The following is a 17,968-nucleotide window of genomic DNA, read 5'->3' as shown; positions in this document are numbered from 1 at the left end:
ACAAACCAGGAGATCGTGACCTGAGCTGAAGTCGGACACTTAACCAAGTGAGCCACCCAGGCGCCCCTTAACACTAATTTCTTAATTTCATTTCTCAACTTGTTCCAGCTTTGACCGTTGGGAAGTCTTTCAGTTGGCTTCTGTGTCCCTTTGTTATAGCTCTATCAGCGAGGGTTTTCGTGTCATGTTTGTTTGTTTTTTGAGCACTTCTTTACTTTCTGGCACTAAAAGGTGTTCCAGGATCATCTTGTATATTTCTTGCCTCAGTCCTAGAATCAACCATTTCTCCAAGATGTAGCCCTGGTTCCTTTAATTAGAGAATGGAATTGAAAACCAAGATCTGGGTGCTGTGCATGCTTGTTATACAGAGGTGATGTTGCTTTTATGCCCTCTCAGCTCATAGAGCAGGAAGATATATGTGTGTATACTAACCTGTGTATGTAAACATATTTATTAATATTTCTTTTTTTATTAAATTTTTTTTTTAATTTTTTTTCCAACGTTTTTATTTATTTGTGGGACAGAGAGAGACAGAGCATGAACGGGGGAGGGGCAGAGAGAGAGGGAGACACAGAATCGGAAACAGGCTCCAGGTTCTGAGCCATCAGCCCAGAGCCTGACGCGGGGCTCGAACCCACGGACCGCGAGATCGTGACCTGGATGAAGTCGGACGCTTAACCGACTGCGCCACCCAGGCGCCCCTTTTATTAAATTTTTTTAATGTTTGTTTATTTTTGAAGGAGAGAGAGACAGAGTGTGGGGGGGGGGGGGGTGGGTAGAGAGAGAGGGAGACACACACAGAATCTGCAGCAGGCTCCAGGCTCTGCGCCATCAGCACAGAGCCCGATGTGGGGCTCGAACTCACAAACCAAGAGATGATGACCTGAGCCTAAGTCGGACGCTCAACCGACTGAGCCACCCAGGTGCCCCTGTTTATTAATATTCCTATATGTAATCTATATGGAACCAAACATGGATTCATACTGATGTCTCCAGTTCTAATCTATTACCACATGGCTCTTTGTAGACCTCCCTTTGCTTACCTGTAACTTCCTACTTCAACAGAAAAACCTGGCTCCTGCCATCTGCCATCCATTTACTTCATTGTTCAATTGTGATATACATGTAGAGTGGTATTAGAATTGTTAACATGGGCTCCTGTGGGAAACAACTTTATCAGTCAGAATATAGTGCTCATGTATAGTTTATTTGGCTGTTAGTCTTACTCCACTCGTTTCCAAAGTTACTTAGGTCAGCCCCTTTTTCCCCTCAACCTCTTTAAGTAAAGATGTTTCATACATTTGTAATACATTTAGATTGTTCTAAAAATTCCATCTTGGGATCCCCTGACCTCCTGAGTGATTTTTCTTTAATGTATATACATTAGGGTTCACTTTTTGTGGTGTAAAATTCTGTGGGTTTTGACAAATGTGTAGTGTCATGTTTCCACCATTATGGGATCACAGAGAATAGCTTATGCCTGGGACACCTGGCTGGCTCAGTCTGTAGAGCATATGACTTTTTTTTTTTAATGTTTATTTATTTTTGAGAGAGAGAGAGAGGAAGCACAAGTGGGGGAGGGGCAGAGAGAGAGGGGGAGACACAGTCTGAAGCAGGCTCCAGGCTCCGAGCTGTCAGCACAGAGCCCGACGCAGGGCTCGGACTCATGAACCACAAGATCATGACCAGAGCCGAAGTCAGAGACTTAACGGACTGAGCCACCCAGGTGCCCCTAGAGCATATGACTCTTAATCTCAGGGTCATGAGTTCGAGTTCCATGTTGGGGGTAGAGTTAACAAAAAATTAAAAAAATAATAATAACTTATGCCCTAAAAAAAAAAAAAAATCCCCTGTGTTTTATTGAAGAGTAACACTTGGAAAGGAAAAAGAGAGAAAGCAAGATCGGTCAGGAAAGCCTTCAGACTGTCGTACAGTTTTGACTAAGTCTCTGCCAGGCCGCTGAGGGGTTCCAGAGCAAACGTTGTCCGCTAGAGGAGTGCCATGTTGGGCAGAAATGGTCAGGCCTTTATACTACCACCTTGCTCAGGCATTGGCTGGGGACTCCAGGGGAAAACTGATCTCAGCTCCAAAGCTGAGGCAGACCCTGAAGGCACTAACAGCTGGAGGTTATCAGCTAACCACATTCCTTGAAGCTGGGTTGCTAAGTCCTTTCTTGGAAAGGGATCGGAGTGCTACAATTCTGTGCCTACCAGAAATATCTTTGAAAATTCCAAACAGAAGCTGGTTGACCACTGGTCAGGATTCTCAAGTAGAGGATTCCTGAGTCAGGTGGAATTTGGAATCTGATGATCCCGTTGGCACCTTTCATCTGTTGGGCCCTAGGATTATTCTTCAGCATGCTTTGATCCAGGCAAGCCAGGTTTTATGTTTTTCATGTTCATTCCATCTTGCTCACACCTCTGTTTCCCTTCTTGCACTGATCATTTTATGCCCTGCTCTGTCCTAGAGGTACAATCAGTCCCTTCCTCCCAGGAACTCTTCATGGAGGGGCTGAGAAGCCAAATGATGGAGTCTATAGCTTCCACTTGTGCTGCCCAATCCCAGATGCTGAAGAAAATGGTTATAGTATCAACAGCAATGTGGATCACTGAGTTGCATGGAGACAAAAAACTTGTGAGCACAGGCAAGAAAGTTGAAAACTTCAAAGCTAAGACCACCCAAACCAAATCCTGATCTGATTACCACCCATGCTTCCCTGGAACATGGTAAAAAGTAAACAACAGCCCTCCCCACTGATCAGTGCATATACTACATCTGGCTAGGTGCGATCTTTTTATTTTCTTCCATCCCAATTCCCATGGGCACCCCTGGATTTTTTTCACCTGCAGGTTCAGAATCATGCTGGGGCAGTTCTGGTCTTTGTAACAAGGTGGAACACTTTCAGACTTCTTGAGGAAAGAGTGGCCCTGATGTTTTGGTGTACGTGCACTCAATCTTCCTTTCATTTAACCTGCTTATGAGTAAAAGCCTGTTTTATTCTTGTAACTTGGCAGCTCTGTCTGGCTCACAAATATCCAAAGATAAATAATCAAAGTCCTGACATGACCTCTAAGGACAGTCTTAACTTCTAAGCCAAAGAACATTTTATATTTACTTTGTCTCTCTTTAGAGATTTCCTTTGAATGTTTGTTTCTGCTTTGCAGCATTTTTGGGCTCCATACATCCTGTTGGTTTGCTCAGCCAGAAAACAGTCGCATTTTTTTTTAATATTCATGCTGCTATTCTTGTACAACAAACTATCATACTGATTTTTAATTCCAAATTTAATGCTCACAAATTAAAGCACTTCCTTGAACCCAGGCACTCAGTACTCTTGCCAACCTTCTGTTTTTTTCTACCCACTTTTTCATGTCTTGGTACAATGACTAAAGCTGGAACCTGCTGGGTCAGAGAGGAGAAATACAGTATGGTCTCCCTACTCTCCAACCCTCAGGGCCAGACAGTGGGGTTGGAGTCCATCTTTAAATACCCAAAGGTTGGGGCACCTGGTTGGTTCAGTCGGTAGAACATGAGACTGTTGATCTTGGGTTGTGAGTTTGAGCACTGTGTTGGGTGTAGAGATCGCTTAAAAATAAATACCCAGGGGTGCCTGGGTGTCTTAGTTGGTTAAGCATGCAGCTCTTGGTTTCGGCTCAGGTCATGATCTCACAGTTTCGTGGGTTCGAGCCCCGCATTGGGTTCTGTGCTGGCAGTGCGGAGCCTGCTTGGGATTCTCTCTCTCTCCCTCTCTCTCTGCCCCTCCCCTGCTTGTGTTGTCTCTAGCTCTCTCAAAATAAATAAATAAAAGTTAAAAAAAAAAGTAAATAAATATCCACAGTTTGCTCCAGGTCACTACCCCAGAATTAGATAAGATCCAAAAAAGTACTAAGGGTTAATGTTCCAAGAAGACACTTGAGGTTACTGAGTCCAGGACGTTTGAATTATAGGCCAGGCAGGTTCTGTCTCTGAAGACAATGCCAGGGCACAAAAAATATCCTGCTTCCCAAACAAAATCAATAGAAAGCACACTGAACCATTATGTAGGTATATAGTCCCTGAACCATTATGTAGGCATAGAATCGACAAGTAGGTTTTTTTTGTGGGTTTTTTTTTTGTGTGTGTTTTTTTTTTTTAAGTGCTTTCCTTTTGTCCTGGAGAATACAGATTGAAATTGTGAAGTTGGCAGCTGTTTCCACAGGAGGAGGGCAGTATCACAGATCTGAAGCACAAGCTTTCTTCTGGGAACTGCCCACTTATTATAGATGACAGTTGTATCACCTTGAAGCAGGGAAACAAAGACTCTGTGTGTGTGTGTGTGTGTGTGTGTGTGTGTGTGTGTGCCAGAATTCAGCTTTGCTAGCACAAAGTGTAAGAGAACAGTCATACACACAGTGGTGGAATTGTGGAAGAATTTCTGAGAATGAGCCTTAGGCAAAAGGCATTTGGCTGGAAACGAACTGAAAACCTACCTTGTAAGGAAGCATGTGACTTTCACCTGACTTAATTTTCTTCAGTGCTAATGGCTCCAGCCCGGGCAAAGGTCCTGGTCTGGGTTGCTGGCATGTTCACTCTTCAGAGTAAGCTGAGAATAAATTCAAAGACAAATCACCAAAGGTAATTTCTTTCCTTGACACTGAGTATAAGGATGGTTTTTAAGGTAACATTTTTATATTTTCTAATCAAAGTAACAAATATGTAATCTTCATATTTGGATTAAGTATGCATGAAGGAAATGAGAAGGGAGGAAAAAACAAAGGCCTGGATGGGGTGGGGAACTCTGAGTCCTGGCTGCATCTCTGGCACGGTCTCTGTGACCTTGGGCAAATCTCAAGTGGGTCAGGGCCTTGGCTCACATGTATTAATATAAGAAGGAAAAGCTAGATGACGCCCAGAGTCCTTTCCAGCTCTGTTCCAGGAATCAGTCTCTTGGTTTTGACTTTTTTGTTATGTTTAGGCAGTGCCATAACAATGATGTGGGGTGGAATTAGGGTCAATGTGGTCATTGGAGGCTGGTGGCAGGCCTCGGGCAGCTGTCACCTTGTGCAACATTTTTGTGAAGATGAATTCAAATTGAGATAGACATCAAGGTAGGTGTTTGTATGTATTTGGTGAGTGAATGAATGAATGAATGCATGAAGGAGTGAATCACTCAGGGCAAGACTGAGGGAGAAGAGAATGGAAACCTTCAGTTGGAGGAAGTTTATTTGGGATAGGGCATAGATTCACATGGGGGCAATGATGGCTGGGGGTAGGTTTTATGGATACATTCAGCAGGAGCTGAGCTTCAGGCCTGAGAAGTATTAGGGTTAGGGGCTAATTTATACACAGTCTTTTTTTTTTTTTTTTTTTTTTTTTAGAGAGAGAGAGAGTGAGAACAGGGGAGAGGGGCAGAAGGAGAGAGAGAGAAAGAGAGAGAGAGAGAGAGAGAGAGAGAGAGAGAGAATCTTAAGTAGGTTCCATGCTGAGCATGGATCCCACGATTCTGGGATTATGACCTGAGCCGAAATCAAGAGTTGGACACTCAACTGACTGAGCCACCCAGGCACCTCTGTCCACACTCTTTATCTAAAGAATAGGTGAAATAGGGGTGCCTGGGTGGCTTAGTTGGTTGGGTGTCCGACTTTGGCCCAGGTCATGATCTCACAGTCTGTGAGTTTGAGCCCCACATCTGGCTCTGTGCTGACAGCTCAGAGCCTGAAGCCTGCTTCGGATTCTGTGTCTCCCTCTCTCTCTGCCCCTCCCCTGCTCACGCTCTGTCTCTCTGTCTCTAAAAAATAAATAAACATTAAAAAAAGTTAAAGAGTAGGTGGAATAATTGCTGACAGGGCCACTAAGTAATACAGTTCTTCCAGTTTGAGTACAAGATAATAGGACTGTTTTTCTCTTCAATTTAAGGACCAAAATATTAATTAGGATTTCCTTTGGCTGAGGTTTACAGAAATCCAAAATAATAGTAGCTAAGCAATATGTAAGTTTTTTTTCTCACATAAAAAAAAAAAATCTGTACAGCAGGCTTAGAGGCTCCATGATGTGATGAATCCAGGCTCCTTCAACCTCAAGATGAAGTGTGGCCGCATGAATTCAGCTAGCCCCTCAATATCCCAGCCAGCAAGGTAAAGAGTCTATTTGGGCTGCTGTCACAAAATACCACAGACACTGTAGCTTATACATTTATTTCTCATAGTTTTGGAGGCTGGAAGTCCAAGATCAGGACGCTGGCATAGTTGCACTCTGGTGAGGGCTCTCTTCCTGGTTCATAGCTGGTGCTTTCTGGCTATTGTCCTCAAAGTGTGGAAGGGGCAAGGGATCTCTCTGGAGTCAATGTCATTGTAAGGGCACCAATGTCGTTCATGAGGGCTCCACCCTCACGATTTAAGTAGCACCCAAAGCTTCCATCTCCTAATACCGTCACTCTTGGGGACTATTTGACACATGAATTTGAGGGGGAACACAAGCATTCAGACGGTAGTACCTCCACATTCCCCATTAATGATGCTTCACGGAAGCGGAACTTGACACTTCTATTTTTATCCCATTGACCAAAACTTTGTTACATGGCCATATATACATGTAATAGAGACGTGTAATAGGGAAATGTAGCTTTCATTCATAATAGCCAAAAACCAGGTGGTTTTCTCTTTGTTTTATTAAAAGAGAAGAACAGATATTAGGAAATATTAGCCTCTGTCACCTTAAGATATTACAGACGTACTGCAATTATGCAATGATGCTTCCATTGCTCAACTCCTTTGGTCCTATCCCTTAAAATTGTCTTCAGGGCACATAGCAAATTATCTTCAGTATTCTTTTTTTTTTTTAATGTTTTATTTATTTTTGAGAGAGAGAGAGAGAGAGCATGCATGTGCTCGCACAGTGGGGGAGGGGCAGAGAGAGGGGAACAGAGGATCCGAAGCGAACTCTACACTGCCGACAGCAGTGAGCCCGTTGTGGGACTCGAACCCATGAACTGTGAGATCATGACTTGAGCCGAAGTTGGACAGTCAGCTGACTGAGCCACCCAGGCACCCCTATTTTCAGTATTCTAAATGAATCTTCATCCTGTGGAGGTAGATTTGACTTTTGAAACTGGGGTCACTCAGGACAACTGTGATGAGTAAAGTGGGTGATAAAGCTGAGTATTACCATTTCATAAGAACAATATATGGGTTCTTATCTCTGGATATTATGGACTATTCTGGGTATAAAGATCATTCTTGCAGAAAATAACTCTACAACCTGGACATGATATATAAAGTGACTACCTGGAGGTACTGAAGAGAAAACAGAAATAAATAGGTTGTGGTGTTGCATGTCAGCTTGAAGGAGAGGAGATGAGGAGTCACGGGAGAAAGTCCTCTGCCACCATGGCTTTTAGCCTGGGGCTCAGTGTAGTTCACATAGTGGCTTGTGTAATAGAGGGGCATACATGAAAAACTCTACAGTCTTGCTGTTTTAGGGAGTAAGAAAAGTCAAGTCCGAAAATCATGAATGCTGAAAAGGTGGGGGAACCCAGAAAGGAAACCGTCAGAAAGAGGATCCCCAAATTAAATTTCTGATTAACCCCTGAACCAGACATGCACAGAACACACTCAAAGCAGCTCAGCCAGACAAAAAGATCTACACCCGGACTGGAGCTGTTACCTGAGAAACAGTTTGCAGTGTAAGCCCAGCGAGAAAATCATTTGCTGAAACAAAGGAAAAACAACTCTCATCAGAGAAAAAGAATGGAATCTGAAATCCCTGCAACTTAGCATTTATGAGGTCCAAGATGCAGTCCAGAGTTACCTGACAGATGAAGAGCCAGGAACACAAAACACCTCTTAGAAGTCAATCACATCTAACCTGGAGATGAATAAGATGTTGGAATTTCGAAGGCAAGGATGTAAGTGTTTTGTAGTTTTAAAAGACTTTATCGCCATCTTCCATGAAGCAAAGAAAATTAAGGAAAAATGCTTGTTTTCAGTGAATCAAAATCTCAGGAGATAAATGGAAAGTTTCAGCAGAGAAATTGAAGCAATAAAAAAGAACCAAATGGAAATCCCTTTTTATGTGTTGCTCTCTTTCTGCTTTCGAGGTTTATAACATTTTGACCAGGATGTGATTAGAGTAGACTTTTATGTTACTTTTACCTTATGTTTATTTTACTTGGTGTTTTTCCAGCATCTCGTGTCTGCAAATTTCTGACTTTTATTACCGTTGGGAGGAGTTTGGTGATCATTTCTTCAAATATTTCCTCCACTCCATTCTCTTCTCTCCTTCTGGGAATCCATGTATGTTTACTGTTTATATCATCTAACAAGTCCCTAAGATTTTATTCATTTTATTTTTGGTCTTTGCCTGTTACTCATCTTGAGTAATTTTGGTTGGTCCATCTTAAAGTTTACTTATTCTTTCATTTAACGTATCTATTTGGATGTTGAATCCATCTGCTCAATTTTTTTTTCAGAAATTGCACTTTTCATCTCTAGAATGTACATGAAGAAGTAACTGTTAACTTTATTTTTTTAAGAGTTTTTAAATAAGTTTATTTATTTATTTTTGAGAGAGAGACAGACAGAGACAGAGGGCAAGTGGGGAGGTGGGGGGGGGGGAGTGCAGGCAGAGAGAGAGGAAGACACAAAATCCAAAGCAGGCTCCAGGCTCCAGGCTCTAAGCTGTCAGCACAGAACCCGACGAGGAGCTCAAACCCATGAACTGCGAGATCATGACCTGAGCTGAAGTCAGATGCTTAACCAACTGAGCCACCCAGGTGTCCCAGGACATTGTTAATTTTAAATGGGCTATGAAAAGTTAAGGATGGATTTTGTAATTTATAGGTCAGCCACTAAAATAAGAATGCGAACACTAGCTAAAAAGCCATCAATAAAACTAAAATGGAATAATTTATAAAATATTAAAGAAATAAAAAAGGCAGGAAATGGGAAATGGATAAGCAAATGTCAAAAGAGAAAAATAGAAAGCAAAAATATAAAATGATAGGCCTCACCCAGTCATATCCATAATTACATTAAATGTTGATAACCTAAACACTCCACTCAGAAAATTAAAATTGACGATTGTTTTTCAATGAATTAAAAAGCCAAATGCAGCATCTCACTGAAAATGTTGTATCGATGGCGAATACACATATGAAAGATATGCTACGTCGTATGTCATTAGGAGACTACAAATTAAAACAAGGAGGTACCATTGATTGCACACCTTTTAGAATGGCAAAAATTCCCACCACTGGTGACACCAGATGCTGGTGAGGATGTGGAGCCACAGGAACTCTCACTCATCGCTGGTGGGAGGGCAAAGTAGTACAGCCACTTTGGAAGATACCTTGGTGGGTTCTTACAAAACTAAACATACTCTCACCATATAAGCCAGCAATTACATTCCTTGACATTTACCCAAATCAGCTGAAAACTTTCGTACAAAAATCTTCACATGATGTTGATAGCAGCTTTATTCTTAATTGCCAAAAATTCCCAAAATAACCAAAATGTCCTTTAATAGGTGAATGGAGATATCCAGAGAAGGAATATTATTCAGGGCTGAAAGGAAATGAGTTATCAAGCCACAAAAAGACACACAGGAAGCTTAAATGCATTTTACTAAGTGATACAAGCCAGGCTGAAAAGGCTACATACAGTATGATTCCATTATGACATTCTGGAAAAGGCAAAACTATAAAAACAGTAAAAATATCTAGTGGCCAGGGAATGGGGTGGGGGGAAGGATGAATATGCAGAGCATAGCAGGTTTTTAGAGGAGTGAGGCTATTCTGTATGATACTAGAATAGTGGATTTTTGTTATTATATGTTTGTTAAAACTCATAGAATGTACCGAATCCCAATATAAACTGTGGACTTTGGGGGACAATGATGTCAGTGTTGGTTGTAACATGTGTACCACTCTGGTATGGGATGTTGGTATTGGGGGGGGGGTGTGTGTCTGGGGGCAGGAGGTACATGGGAACTCTCTATACTTTCTGCTCAATTTAACTGTGGACCTAAAACTGCTCTAAAAAATAAAGTGTATTAAAAAGAATAGACATACTTTAAATACAAAGACAGATAGATCAAAAATGGATAGAAGATGATATGTCACGTAAACAGTAAGCAGGAGAAGGCTGGAGTGGCTATATTAGTATCAAACAAAATAGATTTCTAAGCAAAATGTATGGCCAGAGATAAAGAGCTCTTCAGAGCAATAAAAGTTTTAGTTAGTCAAGGTGGCATAAAAATCACTCGGGTGCCTGGGTGACTCAGTCGGTTAAGTGTCTGACTCTTAATTTTGCCTCAGGTCATCGTCTCAAGAGTCGTGAGATGGAGCCCATGTCGCGCTCCACGCTTGGGATGGATCCTGCTTAAGATTCTCCCTCTCCCTCTCTCTCTCTGTCTCTCCCCAGTGTGTGTGTGCACTCGGCTCTCTCCCTCTCTCTCTCAAAAAAAAAAAAAAAAAAAAAAAAAGAAAGAAAGAAAGAAAAGAAAAGAAAAGAAAAGAAAAGAAAAATTGCAAATTTGCCTGTGTTCAATAACAGCTTCAAAATATATGAAGCAAAAGTTGACAGAATTAAAAGAAGAAATATGTAATCATAACTGGAGATTATATTGTTTCCCAGAAATTGATAAACAAAGAAAAATCATCAAAGAAGAAACTGTTAACAACACTATCAATCACCTTGACCTAATTGATATTTATAGAACACTTCAGCCAACAACAGCAAAATGCACATTCTTTTCAAGTACATGTGATATGTTTACCAGGATAGATCATATTCTGGGCCATAAACAAGTTTCAGTAAATTTTAAAAGTTTGTTCTCTGACAACAATTAAATTAAATTAGAAACTAAGATAACTAGGAAAATAATAAATATTTGGAAACTAAACAATACTATAAATACTATATACTATAAATATTAATACTATATTATATACTACAATACTATATTATGTACTATATTAATACTATGTTAATATTAATACTATAAATACTCATACTATAAATATTCAATGGGTTGAAGAAGAAATTATAAGAGGTTAGAAAATATTTGGTTCTGAATGATAATGAAAATACAACATATCAAACTTTGTGGGATGTGCTAAGTAGCACCTAGAGGGAAATAAATTATAGCTTTGAATGCCTCTAAGATAAAAGAAGAAAGCTCTTAAATCAATTTCCCACCTTTCCGTCTATGTTTCCACCTTTTTCCAACTAGAAAAAGAAGGGGTGCCTGGGTGGCTCAGTCAGTTAAGCATCTGACTTTGGCTCAGGACATGATATTGCAGTTCATGAGTTGGAGTCTTGCATTGGGCTCTGTGCTGACAGCTCAGAGCCTGGAGCCTGCTTCAGATTCTGTGTCTCCCTCTCTCTGCCTCTCCCCCTCTCACACTCTGTCTCTCTCTCTCCCTCTAAATAAAGAAACATTAAAAAAAAATTTTTAATTAAAAATACTAGAAAAAGAAGCAAATTAAACCTAAAGCAATCAGAAGGAAGGAAATAATAAAGATAAAACAAAAATAAATGAAATAGAGAACAGGAAAAAAAGGGAAAATTAATAAAACCAAAAGCTAGTCACTGGAAAAATTGATAAAATTGGTAAATCTCAATCCTGACTGACCAAGAAAAAAAAAGAAATTGCCTTATCAGTAATGAAAGAGAGGACTCCATTACAGATCCTTCAGACATTAAAAGAAGAACACTCCATTATTATTAGTATGAGTATCTTTATGCCATTAAATGTGACCATTTAGGTGAGATGGACACATTCTGGGAAAGACATAAATTACAAAGCTGAGCCAAGAAGAAACAGAATATTTGAAGAGCCCTATGACAATTAAAGAAAGGAAATTTGGAATTTAAAAACATTCTGACAAACCTTCTGCCTCAGATGGCTCCCCACTGGTGAATTCTATCAAACATTTAAAGAAGAGGGGCACCTTCATGGCTCAGTCGGTTAAGTATCCAACTTCAGCTCAGGTCATGATTTTGTGGTTCATGAGTTCAATCCCCACATCAGGCTCTGTGCTGACAGCTTAGAGCCTGGAGCCTGCTTCAGATTCTGTATCTCCCTCTCTCTCTTCCCCTTCCCCACTCATGCTCTGTCTCTGTTTCTGTCTCTCTCTCTCTCTCAAAAATAAATAAACATTAAAAAAATTTTTTTTTAATCTTAAAAAAAGTAGTAATAATGAATTTAGCTAGATAGCAAGATACAATATACAATAATCAGTTTTATTTCTCCATCTAAAATAGCATAAAACATTTCGGAATAAATTTAGCAAAAGATGTGCAGGACCTATAGACTGAAAACTACAAAACATTCTGGGAAATTCAAGAAGGGCTACATAAATAGAGCTACACCATGTTCATAGATTAGAAGTCTCAATGTTGTTAAACTACCGATCTTCCTTAAATTAGTCAATAGATTCAGTGTAATCCTTGTGGAAATCCAGACAAGGTTGTTTAAAAAGTTTACAAGTTTATTTTAAATTTTATATGGGAAGGGGAGCCTGGGTGCTCAGTTAGTTGAGAGTCTGATTCTTGATTATGGCTCAGGTCATGATCCCAGGGTCAGCATGATCCATGCTGAGTATGGAGTCTGCTTGGGATTCTCTCTCTCTCCATCTCTTTCTCAGCCCCACCCCCTCAAATAAAAAAAAAAAAGAAAAAGAAAAAGAAAAAAAGTTTTATATGGAAAACAAAGAACTTAGAATAGCTAAAACTATTTTGATAAAGGAGAACAGTGATGGAGCACTTACATTACCTGATTTCAAGAACAATATGTGGCTCTTACTAACAAACAATATGTAGTAAACCTAACTTTATCCTTTGGCTTATAAATTAACATTTCAATAACTTCCAAAAATGGAAAGGTAGGGCAGCTCTGAGATAAGCATGTAACTTCCAAAGAGAGCTACTGTGAAGGGTAATACTCATTTGGCATGATTGCTGGGGAGACAAATCCATGTTGAACATAAGCTTTGTGATCAAGACAGAACTGGGTTTAAATACTGGTTATGGTACTTACTTCTCAAAGCCTCAGTTTCTTCATCTTAAAATGGGGTACACAGGGGCACCTGGGTAGCTCAATCCATTGAGTGTCTGACTCTTGATTTTGGCTCAGGTCATGAACTCACTGTTCAGGAGATCAAGACCCACATCAGGCTCTGTGCTGACAGTGCGGATGGAGCCTGCTTGGGATTCTTTCTCTCTCCCTCTCCCCCTCTGCGGCTCTCATGCTCTGTTTCTCTCTCTCAAAATAAATAAATAAACTTTAAAAAATAAAATAAAATAAAATAAAATAAAATAAAATAAAATAGGGTGCACAGCATAAAAATTAAGGAAATACAACATAGAGGCTAAGCTCTATGTTATAACTCTGGAGTTAACCTACCTGGGTTCTATTCCTAGCTCTGCCATTTTGTAGCTGTGTTGCAAGTTAAAGTGTCCATGCATCACTTTACTCATTTGTAAATTGAGGATACTAAAAGTGCCTATAAACGTTGTAATGTAATGAACATTAAATGAATTAGTAAACCTAAAGCACTTAGAACAGTCTAGTACATAAAAAGTACTTAAAAAACTATTACCTACTATTGTTATCATTTCTCTGTGTTACGAGGACTAAATGTGCTTACTTTCATCAACCACCAAGCAACGTCCCAGGTATCCAATAAATGTTAGCTCGCATCCTTCTGAGCATAAGCAGCATTCTGGCGGTAGGGTTTGACACTGAAGAGTGTATTTTGCAATCTAGGTGGCAATCATAAATTTCAGTTTCTTAAATTTTCTTTCTTTACTTGTTTTCCAATGTTTAAAAAATGCCTACTGACAGAATTATAATGCAAAATGGAAACTATAACACTGGATATCAAATATTACCCCTCCAAGACTCCATCACAGGCTGCATATCTCCTTTGATCCCAGCTGGCCATCATGTTCAGCAGTCTGCTGACCGAGGGACTACAAAATGCAGGCTGCCTCCCTCCTCTACTCATCCCTTTCTTCTTCTTTGGTCACTTTAGGCAGAAACTACAGACACCATAAAACAGTCAGAAGGTTCTATTCTTCCTTTATTCCCTATCAAATGCAACAGCAAGTGGTGTCCAGCTGTTATCTTCCTGCCCTCCTCTTGAAGAACAACTCCTCAGCTGTATGAATAGTTGGGAGCCCCAGAACTGGCATTACTTGCTCAGTCAATAGGTCAGATGACAGCAAGGTTGTCCACCACTTATGAGTGGCTTTTGAGCTCACAACTTCAGAACCACACTGAGGGAGAGGAGGTGGTAGCACTTCTTTACTAATTTTCCTCGGAGAAGAACTCTTGGTTGCATGGTAACAATTCTATGTCTTCATTAGGGATGCTGAGCTTTTGATGTTTATTTATATTTGAGAGTGAGAGGAAGACACAGAATCTGAAGCACCCTCCAGGCTCTGAGCTGTCAGCACAGAGCCCCACGCGGGGCTGGAACCCACGGACTGTGAGATTGTGACCTGAGCAGAAGTCAGACGCTTAACTGACTGAGCCACCCAGGCGCTCAGGGATGCTGAGCTTTTAAATTTTGTGTTCTAATTGAAAGATAAAAAGCAAGAAGGATTTTAAACAAAGAGACGTGAAGCAGAGGATCTTTACATATCCTATAGCCTATTCCTTTGTTGGAGATCTGCAGCCAGTCTCTGAGATGAGGAAATAGACCTTGGCTTTGCTTCTGTGAGAAGAGCCAATCATTAAATGTTGCAGGGAAGAGGAATGTTTGGATCTCTCAGGTCTATCCTGGGCATTTCCCCTGAAAAGCCTTCATAAGTTTATTTTCCAAAGATAAGACTTCGTCTTCACTGTCTTCACTCCCCTGGGTCTAGAGCCCCAGCTGCCCATGTCTCTGTATTGGCCATGTCTCTGGGCCCCGCCAGTAGACACAAACTTTCACATTATTTTGCAGACACTGTTTCTCCTCATTGTCTCGGTTTCTCTGCATCACAATAGGGTGTGGATGTCACATATTTCCTTTTCCTTTAAACCATTTTAGTGATGCTACCCTGTGCCTTTCTCCACTGATAATAATAAAACTTTTCCCAACAGCCCATCTTGTCTACCCAGTAGAAAGAAAGCTTTCCCCTCCTTCCCTGCCCAGCCTGTTGCTTCCCCCCCGCCCCCCTCCCATTTTTCCCTTAGAATGATCCACTGGGAATAAAGACCTTTCTTACCAGGAGAGGCTGAGTGTTCCTCTGAAAGGGACCACAGCTCTGACAGGGTTATGTTTGTGTTATCAGTGGCACTTCAATCTCAGTGCCAAGGTATTACAGACAGGATGTGTGAAGAATGTGAGCTTTTTTTTTTAATCATCTGCCAAAAGTCAACTTTTCTACAGCTATTTGAAATCCTCCTCCCCTCCCCGTCACAATTCCTAGTCTCACTACACTTTTACTAATTAATGTTTATTTTCCCACCCCCAAAGACTCTGTTTGTATATGCCTACAGTGTGGCAGCATCCTGAACTCTAGGAACTCTCTGGCTATAGTAGAGTGTAGATAATGTATAAACAGGAAATAAAAATTAGACATAAAAAAGAGAGAGAGATCTATTGTAAATATTAAGTCTCTAGTATGAGTTTTCTAACCCTTTCTAGAAACATTAAAATGTAGGCACATACATCTTCATTGCCTAAAGCTTCGAGTCAAGAATTAAGTTGATATTGAACACCATTCTGTGTGCGTTGCCACTGGCTCGCTCACTCACTCATTCATTCATTCAGCAAATACTTATCGTATATATGCCAGGATAGAGGCACTGTGCCAGGCACTAAGCTTGCATACAGAGATAAGAAAGGTTCTTGTCATTACAGAACTCCTATTCTAGTGGAAAGACAAATAATTATAAAATAAGATTGGTAAGTGGTATGTTAGAGGAATTAACACATGGTGTAGGAACACTGGGGAGGAAAACGATCAAATGAGTATAGGATGAATGCATTTATCGACAATTATTAATGTCTACTATGCACCAGGCGGTGCTGGGGCAACAGTGAAAAAACAAATTCTCTGTCTTCGCAGAGTTTACATTCTAGTGAAAGAGACCGGCAATAACAAAAACCAAAAAACAAAACAACAAAAAAAGATGTACTATCAGGATGCAGGATAGAGTTATAGAAGGAAGGTATGAGTTGGTCTGGCAGGATAAATAGGTGTTAGCACAAAAGGGCATTCCTTGGGGCGCCTGGGTGGCTCAGTCGGTTAAGTGTCCGACTTCAGCTCAGGTCACGATCTCGCGGTCCGTGAGTTTGAGCCCCGCGTCGGGCTCTGGGCTGATGGCTCAGAGCCTGGAGCCTGCTTCCGATTCTGTGTCTCCCTCTCTCTCTGCCCCTCCCCCGTTCATGCTCTGTCTCTCTCTGTCTCAAAAATAAATAAACGTTAAAAAAAATAAATAATAAATAAAAATAAATTCTTAAAAAAAAAAAAAGGGCATTCCAATCTTTGTTTTAAAACAAAACAAAACTCTGGGATGGAGGAGAGATGGCTGGAGAGGAGGGATGTAGGAGGTGGGAATGGATGAGAAAGGGCATGAAATATTATGCAAAGGGAATTACTAGGTGTGTCATTAGGTGGGTCACAGGCGCAGTGGGAGGGATAGGGTGCATTTTTCCCTAAGACAGCATTAGGAAGAGAATTCATTCTAAACTGAATGTCAGAACCAGAAGGGACATTAGAGGTAAAAATGAACATACAACCTCATTTTACAGATGACTCGCATAGGGTGCAGTTATGTGTCCCAGCTAGACGGAGGCACAACCAGGATGAACCCGTTTTTCTGCACAGCTCAGCCCCCGCCTCAGTCTCCGAAGTTGCTGCGGGGGAGCGGTGCCCTGCGGAAAGGCAGCCTGGGTCTCAGGATCCCGACACACACCGCCCCCTATCGGTGCTTCCCCGCAGAACCTCTTCCCTGTTAGCCTCGAGCAGGGGCTAGCCAGGCGCCGCCGAGCGCCCCGGGCCGGGCAGGCAGAAACAGCGACGTCTCCCCGTCCGTGGGGACCCGGGGGCGCGCCCAGGCCCCCACCCACTCCACCTGTTTTCCTCTGCCGCCGAGCGGCTCCCGGCTGGGAGTGCGGAACCCGCGACCCGACCCCTCCGGCAGCTCAGCATCTCCCCGCGGCGTCGCGGGGCGTGCGTCCCGAGCCGCGGCGCAGGCCGAGCCCTGCAATTGGCGGCGAAGTTGGCGGCGTCTCGAGCAACGCCCTTTAGCCGGCTTTCCCGGCGGCCGGGACCCTGAGGCAGGGCTCCACACCACCCGCCCGCCCCTCCGCCCCACCCTTCCTCCCCCGCCCCGCCGCCTCCTCCCCGCCCAGGGTCCGGGTCGAGCCGGCGCGCCGCGGAGCTCGGGCCGGCGCAGCCGGGGCGCAGAGCTCCGAGCCATGGGAGCCTCGCACTCTCAGAGCCCGCGGGGCCGGGAGCCGGCCGGGGAGAGGCCCCCGACAGCCCGAGAGAGCGCGTGAGTCCCTGAGCCCTCCGCGGGGCCGCCGTTCGGGGGTTTGCGTGCCAGCCCCGGATGCGAGCGCACGGCGCCGGTCCCTCAGGGGCCGGGAAGGTGGGGCTCCCGCCCGCGCCCGGGAGCTCCGGGTTGGGCCTGGTGGGACGTTCCGTCCCGAGCCTCGCCCTGCGGGGCCCGGGGGCGCCCGGCCACGACCCCACCGCGACAAAATCGCGCCCAGGCGGGGCTGCTGCCCGGCGCATGTTCACGCTGCGCGGGTGGGAGAAAGGGGCCCCAAGTTTTTCCGAACTCGTCCGGGCAGGGAAACACATGTGTCCTAAAGGGCTCTGAAGTATTCGCGAGACAGCTATTTGCAGGGAAGTGTAGATATTAAAAAGGGGCTCGAGTCTCCGATAATTTGGCTCGTGTTGGCCTTTGGAGTGCAGGAATTTGGATGCAGTGCTTGCTGCTCATGAGAACTCCCTCTCTTGTTTGCTCCGAGGGCTTCATGATGATC

At 42.7% G+C, this 17,968-nt stretch overlaps 1 protein-coding gene across 10 annotated transcripts in view; it reads left to right on the top strand.

Moving 5' to 3' along the window:
- The window catches only part of TACC1 (transforming acidic coiled-coil containing protein 1), a 122,961-nt gene that overhangs the window by 14,179 nt on the left and 90,814 nt on the right, over positions 1–17,968 (top strand). For 2 of the 10 annotated variants that reach the window (XM_086703671.1, XM_086703670.1), the window contains exon 1: positions 17,318–17,472. The exons of 1 other annotated variant lie outside the window; for it this stretch is intronic. Coding sequence is in view for 4 of the 9 variants with exons in the window: in XM_086703669.1 (XP_086559795.1) it covers positions 17,396–17,472 (77 nt within the window). In the remaining 5 variants the exon portion in view is untranslated. Of the gene's footprint in view, positions 1–17,317; positions 17,473–17,968 lie in introns of those variants that run through there. 7 more of the 10 variants (XM_086703669.1, XM_086703667.1, XM_086703673.1 and 4 more) reach the window with 5 other exon arrangements.

The sequence above is a fragment of the Puma concolor genome, chromosome B1, assembly GCF_028749965.1.
Source record: "Puma concolor isolate L17-30 chromosome B1, mPumCon1.1.hap2, whole genome shotgun sequence".
Classification (NCBI taxonomy): domain Eukaryota; kingdom Metazoa; phylum Chordata; class Mammalia; order Carnivora; family Felidae; genus Puma; species Puma concolor.
This window is presented reverse-complemented; position numbering and strand designations above follow the sequence as displayed.